The sequence below is a fragment of the Cydia amplana genome, chromosome 25, assembly GCF_948474715.1.
Source record: "Cydia amplana chromosome 25, ilCydAmpl1.1, whole genome shotgun sequence".
NCBI lineage: Eukaryota > Metazoa > Arthropoda > Insecta > Lepidoptera > Tortricidae > Cydia > Cydia amplana.
The window spans coordinates 3347210-3356940 of NC_086093.1; the positions used below are offsets into that span (position 1 = coordinate 3347210).

At 38.3% G+C, this 9731-nt stretch overlaps 1 protein-coding gene across 1 annotated transcript; it reads left to right on the plus strand.

The window, feature by feature from the left end:
- Positions 1 to 620: 620 nt before the first annotated feature.
- LOC134659496 (2Fe-2S ferredoxin) lies at positions 621 to 5028 on the plus strand. Its single transcript, XM_063515140.1, has 4 exons — positions 621 to 934; positions 2831 to 3010; positions 3593 to 3692; positions 4865 to 5028. The coding sequence occupies exons 1-4, from the start codon at positions 798 to 800 to the stop codon at positions 4919 to 4921; spliced, it is 474 nt and encodes a 157-aa protein (XP_063371210.1). The 5' UTR covers positions 621 to 797; the 3' UTR covers positions 4922 to 5028.
- Positions 5029 to 9731: the final 4703 nt, after the last annotated feature.

Genomic DNA, 9731 nt, shown 5'->3' on the forward strand with positions numbered 1-9731 from the left:
GTTACGAGACCTTTAAGCCAATCATAGTTGTCAATGTCATTGCCTATGTTGCCAAATTATAAGGAAAATATACTTGGTCAACCAGATCTTGACAGTAGAAAAAGGCGGCAAATTTGAAAAATGTAGGCGCGAAGGGATATCGTCCCATAGAAAATTTGAATTTCGCGCCTTTTTTTAATGACAAGATTTGGTTGACCAGCTATAATTCCACATTAGTAAAAAACATATTTTTAGTGCGTGTCACCAAATTGATAGTTATCAAAACAAGGAACCTAAACAAGTTCCTTGAGTTCTATTTGAATTTGAAAGTAATAATCGTCACTGTTTAATGTAAAAACGATTAAAGTAAAAGCACAACTTTCCTCTAAAAAGTCTAAAAACCTACACTTGGCAACACTCATCGAGCTATTGCGTTTAATTATTGCATATATCAAATATTTCAGCTGTCCGAGTCATCTTTACGCGCATTCATATCATATAATGTTACCTATTTCGGTAAAAGTAAATAAATCTTTACAAAATATACATTTAAAGTTTTTACAACTTAGATGGAGATGTGTTTACTTTCTTCTAGGTTAAAAGCTTAAAGTCGTACATAAACAGATGACATAAGACTCCTCTGTTTTGTATAACGAAACGCGATTTAACCTAAAATTTAGTAAATCAATTCAGGGTCAATTATAATTTCTAATATTTTGTTTAAATATTAGCATTCGATTGTCTCAAGAGCGTTTGCATCCGGTGAGGGCATCTTACGTGTAGTGACTCGACAATTTCCGCCGTGGACAAGCATCAGAATGTTTTACAGACATATTTTAAGAACTTTCACCAATCCACGAATACGGTGCCTAAATAACGGTTTTAGGAACAAATATAGTAATTTCGGCAGTCCTGCATCGCTGTCCACATCTATAAAGGCGTTAAAGGATGAAAAGTAAGTTGTAATTTTGTATTTAAAGCAATTTCTTGGATTTCCTAGTTAGTTCAATTTGACATTGATTACACAATATAATATTGATAAACTCAAGATTACATTGAACAACTTGTTACTTAACTGCTAAAACAAAACAAGATAACTTATCTGATGACCTATATAAAGAAAAAAACACTCTTGTTATTGAAAATAATATCAAAATAAAAATAAAACTGATGATCGAAGGTGTAAGACAGAATGTTGGTTTATCCTAACATAACAGAATGTGTAGTAAAAAAACTCAGGCTTATTATATGAAGCGAAGAAAGAAACACAACCAAATTCACAACAATTACAAATATGTATAATATGTATTTAATAAAATAGGTAATTAACATTACCCTTGATAGATATCATCTGTTTTTGCCCGACGTTTTTGCTATGCCAGTACTTATTTTGTATTATCTTATATATTTTATCCATCTCTTGATATGTGGTGGAATCGTCATCATTAAACAACAAAAAAGATTTTTTGTTGAAGTTACTAGAATAGGCTACATGACTAATTTTCATTTATGGTAATTGGTATCAATTGATCGGGTTTATTTTTAGGATCAAATGTATATATGGGACCCATTGCATTAAAGTAACACAAATGTCAGAAATTGTAGTCAAAGGCCGACAGTCGCACTTCACTCACTACAAAACGGCAAGGGAATGTGACGTGAAGGTCTCTGGGAGCCCATCTTGTAGTATGGACAAAACAAGAAAATTGCGTTTTTGTCGGTGAAATATTGCGTTTATGTATATAGTTGCTATACAATATTTTTTTGGATGAAATGTAAGGAATCGAATGGTACCCTTACTTTTATCGTTTTTGGAAGTTAAAAAAAACTTAAATTTTGAAGCTTTCAGGTCCTGTATTTTTGTAATTTTTCAATATTTTATTTTAATATCCACATTATTGTGATAAATTGCTTGTTTGCTATCTATTTTACTAGATTTTGTTATAAAATTCAACATGTGTCATCATCCCTATTATTAAGTTAGCAGCATCTGGTGCTTGTTGAACAGTTGGTGGTGGTTCAGAATCATCCAGTTGATCTTCTTCATCTCCTTATGTTCTTCCTTACTTTTCGACACAGTTTATCAATGTATGGGTTTTAACGGTTTTATAGGGGAGTGTATATCGTTATAAGGTCAAGTGAGGTAAATGCAACTATGGGGTTATTTCGTCTCTTCGTTCTTTCTCGAATAGGATTGGTCGAAAGTTCGAAACGCCCTCCCGTCGTCTAGTAATAAAGCCTGAGCTACTTGGAAATGAAACGTTGCATAGTAGAGGGCGTTTCGACCAATCGTATTCAAGAAAGAACGGAGAGACGCAATAACCCCATAGTTGCATTTACCTCACTTGACCTTAATCATAAAAATTAATGTTATAAAGATTTTACACTGTAATATCATTAATACTATTAATTGTCCTAATTTACTGCCACGTTGCTGCAGCATGTTAAGCATTCTAATGGCCAAGGTTCCCCAGTCGTCACTTCTCCGTGTCTGTGGCCACTCTAGTCCATATCTTGCCAGACATACTATAATTTCATCTTGCCATCTTATTAACCTTTTCGACGCTGTGTCAAACACAAAAGCTGTCACGCTAACGCCACGTCACCGAAGTGTCAAAACTGAAATTGAACTTTATGCATATGCACGTAGGTCCATGTTGCTCTGTGATTTGTGACCGTAATCGGTCACCGATTAATATCGGTCTTTGGCATAGAACCTACGGTGCGGATATATCGGTCATTGGCGTCCAAAAGGTTAGTTTTGGGAATATTCCGTAGCATAGGACATTTGCACGCCCGCAATGTTAGTTGGTACATTTCACTGTAACCCTTAACCCTTATCTATTCCCAGGGTGAAAGTGACATTTGTGTTACATGACGGCAAGCGGCTGCAAGCGGAGGCGAATGTCGGAGACTCCCTACTGGACGTGATAGTCAACAACGACCTGAATATCGAGGGTTACGGCGCCTGTGAAGGCACGCTCACATGCTCCACATGTCACGTTATACTCAAGCAAGAAGACTACGACAGGTAACTCCTAATACTCTATGATACCCTGGTACTGTCGCCATCAGATATATCGGAGCGACCAAGGTGTTCACAATATCTGAACACGCACTCTAACGCCCTGACAATAGAGGCGTGCTCAGATATTTCTGAGCGCCTTAGCCGGTCCGATATATCTGATGGCGACTGTACTTCAACATCACAGTCACAGATATACAACAAGTATTCTTTGGGTTTGCGATTTTCTGTGTGGTACTCTAATGCCGTATCCCACCAAGAATGGACATAATTATGAATTGAAAAATCCCCAACACATTCATCGAGCTTTTTTAGGGTTCCGTACCTCAAAAGGAAAAAACGGAACCCTTATAGGATCACTCGTGCATCTGTCTGTCTGTCTGTCCGACCATTCCCCCCCCCCCCCTTTATCTCCGAAACTACTGGGTCTAAAATTTTGAGAAAAATACACAAAATAGTTCTTTACCTATAGATGACAGGAAAACTTATTAGAAATGTTCTGTTTTTTCTTTAGCCTATTATGTGTCCAACTGCTGTGAAAGACCTTACCGTTTCTTCTCTTTTTTTAATAGAAACTATTGTCCCCAGGTTACCAGAAGAAGCGTGCGATGAGGAGCGTGACATGCTCGACTTGGCGTACGGCCTCACGGACACCTCGCGGCTCGGCTGCCAAATCATCATGACTAAGGTAGTTTTCATAAAAACATATTTTACATTAATTAACTTACCAAAAACATATCTTGAATATGTAAATGTAGTTTAAGTTCAGTTAAGTTTAAGCTACATAAATACCGTAAAGAAACTTTTTGGTCAATCTTGCAGTTTTTGTTGAACTTGTTATATTATAAGTACAAAAAAATAATTTTAAAATCCCTCTGTCATTCAAATATTTGTGTACGTGAGCTAAGCTCTGGTCTCCTCTACTTAAAATAAATTATTTCACACCGTGCACGAAATAAAGCACCAGATATATATTAGAAAAACATAGATAGCAGTTATTTTTAAATTCTATTTCTATTTAATACATTGGATTGAAATATAATATAAAGTAGGTGAGTTGACCGTGACGTCACTACACACGTTTTCATATAAATTCCATATTAGAAAATCGTTTTGACAGTTCTAAAAAAGATGCTGATTTGACTAGTAGGAAAGTAGCCAATTGTAATTTTAGTCTTTATTGAAGCTAGTACGAGTACATAGCATTTTATTAATTTGGTTTATAAACTTTTGCTTCAACTCGTCCTTTGACGTACTGTTTGCATCCATTTACCTCATACCTCATCGCATTTTAATTGTAGGTATATATAGTAGTAAACACTTTATTGCACAAAACAAGTACATAACAAAGAGAGAATACAGTAAATGTGTACAAAGGCGAACTTAACCCGTTAAGGGATCTCTTCCAGCTAACCTTTAAGTAACTGAGAGATACATAAGAAATGGCAGTCAAACTAAGATAAATTGTACATGACGGCGAGACTTAAAAGAAGTAGGTATTAAGGATTTCATCTGTTCTAAGTTTTCTCACATTAAAAGTTGAAATGTAAATGTCGTGAGCAGGGCTCGGAACCGGTTTTTTTGTAAAAACCCAAAATAGCCCAATATTTTTAATTATTTTATGCTGTTCACGTAGGACTGAATCATGTATTTAGGTAACACCATAGTATTATTAGATTGTCCCATTAAAAATTCAATAATAAACCAAAGAACGGAAAAGAACGTAATAATACCGGTATTTTTTGTATGAAGAAAAAACCGGTTCCGAGCCTTGGTCGTGGGGTATTTTACTATCTGAAGGGTGTTGGTCATTTTCAGTTACTTATGCAAATAAATTAAATATTACTGTTATCTTTTAAGGAACTCGACGGGCTGGAGGTGAAGGTGCCAGAAACAATCAATGACGCGCGCAGCTGATGCGGCAGGTTTACTTTTAATACGAAAAACAGGGCGAAAAGAAATAAACAGCAAATATTTACCATAAGCTTTTCACCTATTTTACCCAAATTCCTATTTATGGTGCTTACGAAAACTTTTGTCCGAATTATTGACCGTGTGGTCGCTTTCTTATGTCCGACTGTCTGGTTGTCGTATGAAATACTTAACCTTGGGATTTTTATTTTATTTTTGCGTTTCTATAATATGATGAATAGCGCGACGAAAGGGGTAAAAGGATTGTTTTTAAAGTGCATCCAAACCGAGCTTAGACGTAAGTGACGTAAGTAATGATTTGGCCGACTAGTCGGCCGACTAATCGGCCATCCGAGCGCCGATTAGTCGGCTAATCGGCTAGTCGGCCAAATCAATAGTCGGTACATCACTAGCACTGACAATCCAACCTCTAGACTGAGCCTAGGCCAATTCTTTCATGAAACATATGCTGCCAAAAATACGGGGGTGCGGGGGGACGAGGTGAGCGAATCCCGTGCCGTGATTGGTCCGTTCAAAGACACGAACCAATCACGGCACGGGATTGACTCGAAGATGGAGTAACGCTACCGTATGTGTGGCAGAGGGGGTAGCGCGACTATGCTATGTCTACAGGTTGGATTGTCTGTGATCACTAGTTCCTATAGGGGAAGGCGGCGCAAGGCGGGGTGGCGGGCAAGACGGGGCAAGCGACTAAATCACGAAGGAATTGACAAATCAAGTGCATGTTACCACCTGACGTCGCGCTGCTATGTTGTCCATTAGTCAGCGAACTGCATAAACTTTTTTTTGATAGGAATTTGGGTAAAATAGGTGAAAAGCTTATGGTAAATATCTGTTCTTGGGCAAAAAGGCCTGTTTTTCTGTCACTTATAAAGTGCCGACTAATCGGCCATTTTTGCCGACTAGTCGTCGACTAATCGCCGACTACAAATGAGGCCGAATAGTCGGCTTTCCCGACTAGTCAGCGACTAGTCGGTACATCCCTAATAGGAATCATAATAGGTAGAATATTTTTTGAACTGTTACAAAAATGTGCCTAAGTATATACTTACCTAATAAAATAATTCCATTCCTCTTAGAACAATTTGCATATTTATTATTATTCTCGGTATATTTATGTATGACTGGCAGGCAGCTGAATGAACTAGGTACTCAAATTTATATAATTTATATTAATAAAATTCACAAAACTTCAAGAACGCGATTCACAAATTGTATGGACAACAGTTACAGTTATGTCTATCAGTAAACTAGTTGTGGCATAGTTTTAAATTTATTTTATATATTTATACGAAGTTATACGTGTATTAGTTGTAATTAATATATATTTAAGCTTCAGTTTTATTATGTTTGTTCATAATTATTAAAGATGTTTTACATTAAAGTTGTTCATCTACAACTGTTTTTTTTGTTCCTATTAAATGTTTGTAAGTTATAGAATCTTAACAAATCGAGACTGTTAGTGTACGGCTAAAGAAAGACGTGGAGTATAATTAGAACGGAAGTCTGTTTAATATTTCTTAATTCTCTAAGTCTTATTATATATTTCTTGGCATTCCAGAAAGAGCAATGCTTGTAAACGATATTTATTAATAAAACAGAGATTAAATAACAAAATAAAATCATAAATCTAACCCTAAATTAGCCGCCACAGGGCGGACACGCCATACATCAAAAATGATTTGCGTTATGTGTGCGCGGCACGTCTGTACACGCGTCATTGAGATTCTGACGGAATCCTGACATGTTCTCAGTAGAGCGACTTACGCACACATTCATGTCGCGGCCAGTCGCGGGGCGAGGTAATCCGAATCGGGGCGGGGCGGTGCGTGTCCGTCCTGTATGATAATACTATTACTTATTCTGTGCTGAGGCATTGTTACCAGGACTGGCCGCGTTCCCCCTCTGCACAGTGAGGCTGAGTTTTTGTGCAAATTAGTTTAACGATATTTTGGTGAAATATTTCATTAGATAATCTAAATGAATAAGTGGAATAAAAAATAGGTATAATTTATTGTTTTCGCATACAAGTTGTTGGTACGGTCCTGCAATAATATGTTACACAACAAAGGCCGCAAAAATATCTGACACGATCTTATTTGCAGAGCTATAAGAGCGTGTCACATATTTTTGCGGCCTTCGAAGAGTAACTGCATTGCAGGGGCCCGTTTCTCAAAAGCTTGTAACTTGTAATACAAGTGGAAGTCTCTTTGTAACAAAAGCTGTCAAAAAGTGACATCCGCTTGTATAACAAGTTACAAGCTTTTGAGAAACGAGCCCCTGGTGACTGAGTGTAAGGCCTGAGTGGACGCTCTTGTTGGGCGTGCAGCGGGGCGGGGCGTGCGGCGTGCATGTTAAACAAATGCGCACGTATAGGAGCGGCCTTAGCGCACGCTGAGGGCCTACCGCGAACCACGTTCGACGTGTTGCCTCTCTGTCGCACTTGTAAATTCGTACGTAAGTGTGACAGGGAGGCAACACGTCGAACGTGGTTCGCGGTAGGCCCTCTGCTCACGTCACGCGTGAGCCCACAGCCACGCTGCACGCCCCGCCGAGCGAGCGTCCACTCAGGCCTTACACTAACACTGAGTGTACGTGATGTGTGCAAGAAGGTACCTGCTACTAATTTAATCAATCATTTCACGCTTTGGTTTTACTGCTACAGTAATTATTCAATTAGGGTTCGTTCAAACTGTATCAAACGGTTTATTTATTTTTACCATTTTTCAAGCCTGTTTCTCAAAAGCTTGTAACTTGTAATACAAGTGGAAGTCCCTTTCTAACTGTCTAAGTCTGACCTGTAATTTATCTACAATTATTAATAAAGTATGAGTATGAGTAACAAAAGCTGTTAAAAAGTGCATCCGCTTGTATTACAAGTTACTTACAAGCTTTTGAGAAACGGAGGCCTGAGGGACTGGCTTGATTGTTTAAAAACTGATGAGAATTTCTGATTGAGAAAGTTGCATTGTATCCACAAGAGTGGCAAAGTAATTTAGGCACTCTTGCTACATGTTTTGGAGAGCCTATAGGTCTCCATTTTCAAACACATACTGCGAATGAGTAGCGCCAGTAGCGGTCACTACCATGCGGTAGAATGAGATAGCAATATCACTTGCTCCCTCTAACGCATAAATGCGTCCCATGGAGTGGCCGGCGTTGGCCCATTGTGTAGAGGAGCCGTATAGTTGCGCGGCACCATAGTTACCAATGCCCATACTTAACTGACAGTTCGTAAACCTTATTACAAAAGGCATAAAGTCCACAGATGGATAGTTAAAAGAGTGTTGCTGTTTGTACGTGAGAATTTGAGAAACAGGGTCGCGTGATTGACTAAAAATAAGTTTACATATTTCATAATCAAGTTTTCGATTAGCGATTAATTACGATGTTCGCTTGGTTATTGCTGTTGGCTATGCTTCAATACCGTAAAAGTATAAAACTTTGCCAACTGCGTCACAGTTCAGTAAAAGCGAAATAACTTAAAAGTAGTTACAGAAACACTTTCTGAAGAAAATGAAAAACATATAATATAAAACACAGACCCCCGCCGCGTCTGTCTGTATGTTCGCGATAAACTGCTGAACGGATTTTCACCAATCAATAGAGTGATTCTTGAGGAAGGTTTAGGTGTATAATTTGTTAAGGTTTTGTGTTAATCGGTTGAACTACCCGTGCAAAGCCGGGGCGGGTCGCTACTCCAAGATAAATTGAAAATATGTAACGCAGAACCCTCACAGTTGCGAGTATAGGTAGTATAGTCACGCTTAGTAGGCACTTATTTTCCTCGATGATTGAATAGTCGTACTTATGATATACATATAGGGGCAACACTTCTATAGATATGCATTTCGCCATATTTTGCTTATTTGCAAGTAAGTTTTACCGTTTTTTTCCTAGAGGAACTTACAATGTACCTACCTACTTGGAAACCTGGCCAACCTGGGAAAGTACTTAACTATATGAACAAGTGCAGTCAGGGTGGATTAATCCTTTTCCAGGCATAGTACGATTTATCGTTCACATACCTACTTGTCGTAGAATTTCAAGAGTTCCGATTTAAGGTTCTACGCAAAATGTGACTCATCGTCAAATGAATCATAAAACTTAACTATTTCGATTCTTTGGGAAAATCTTCTAGATTAATGCGGCCTGTCTACTTATATAGGTACTTGTATTCAACGCCGGCCCGAGCACTCGATCAGGGTAGAGCGAGATTAAGTTTTGGCGCTCCGTGCTCAGTATTAGGTTCCGGTTACCCGTCCATTTTTTCAAAATGTTTGTTTTCACAGTATTTGCCATTTTGGCGCCTCCCTACCATTTGGCGCCTAGAGCGGCGGCTCCACTCGCTCTACCTAGGGTAGAGCAAGTGGAGCGGCCGTGGGGATCCGGGTCTGCTTGTATATGTCTCTCTTGACCATAACACCTTTACTAAGCTCATCTCTCCTTTTAGTATCAGCAACTATACACGCCGGTCCCCTCCCCAAACTACGCTACCGTCCCCCCAGATGGGCCAGACTACGCCCCATCAAAATACTACAAACATCACAAGAGGCCTTCCATATACCGGAGTCCAGAAGATACGACACTCTCGTACACTTTGAAGAGCCAGAAAACAATAGAAAATCATTTGATAACGAACGAGATACAAATGAAGATGGGACAATAAATAAGTTAAATAACTTAGGAATAGAGGATTATGACAGAAGATTATTTGGGAAAAAAGGTGATAAATTAAGATCGTTATTTGGGAATGATAATGAAATCGATGATAATTATATAAGATCGATATTTG

Coding starts and splice junctions, on each gene's coding strand:
- LOC134659496 (XM_063515140.1), top strand. CDS start 798: ATGTTTTACAGACATATTTTAAGAACTTTCACCAATCCACGAATACGG. Junction 3,011..3,592: donor AAGCAAGAAGACTACGACAG/GTAACTCCTAAT, acceptor TATTGTCCCCAG/GTTACCAGAAGAAGCGTGCG. Junction 3,693..4,864: donor GCCAAATCATCATGACTAAG/GTAGTTTTCATA, acceptor TTATCTTTTAAG/GAACTCGACGGGCTGGAGGT.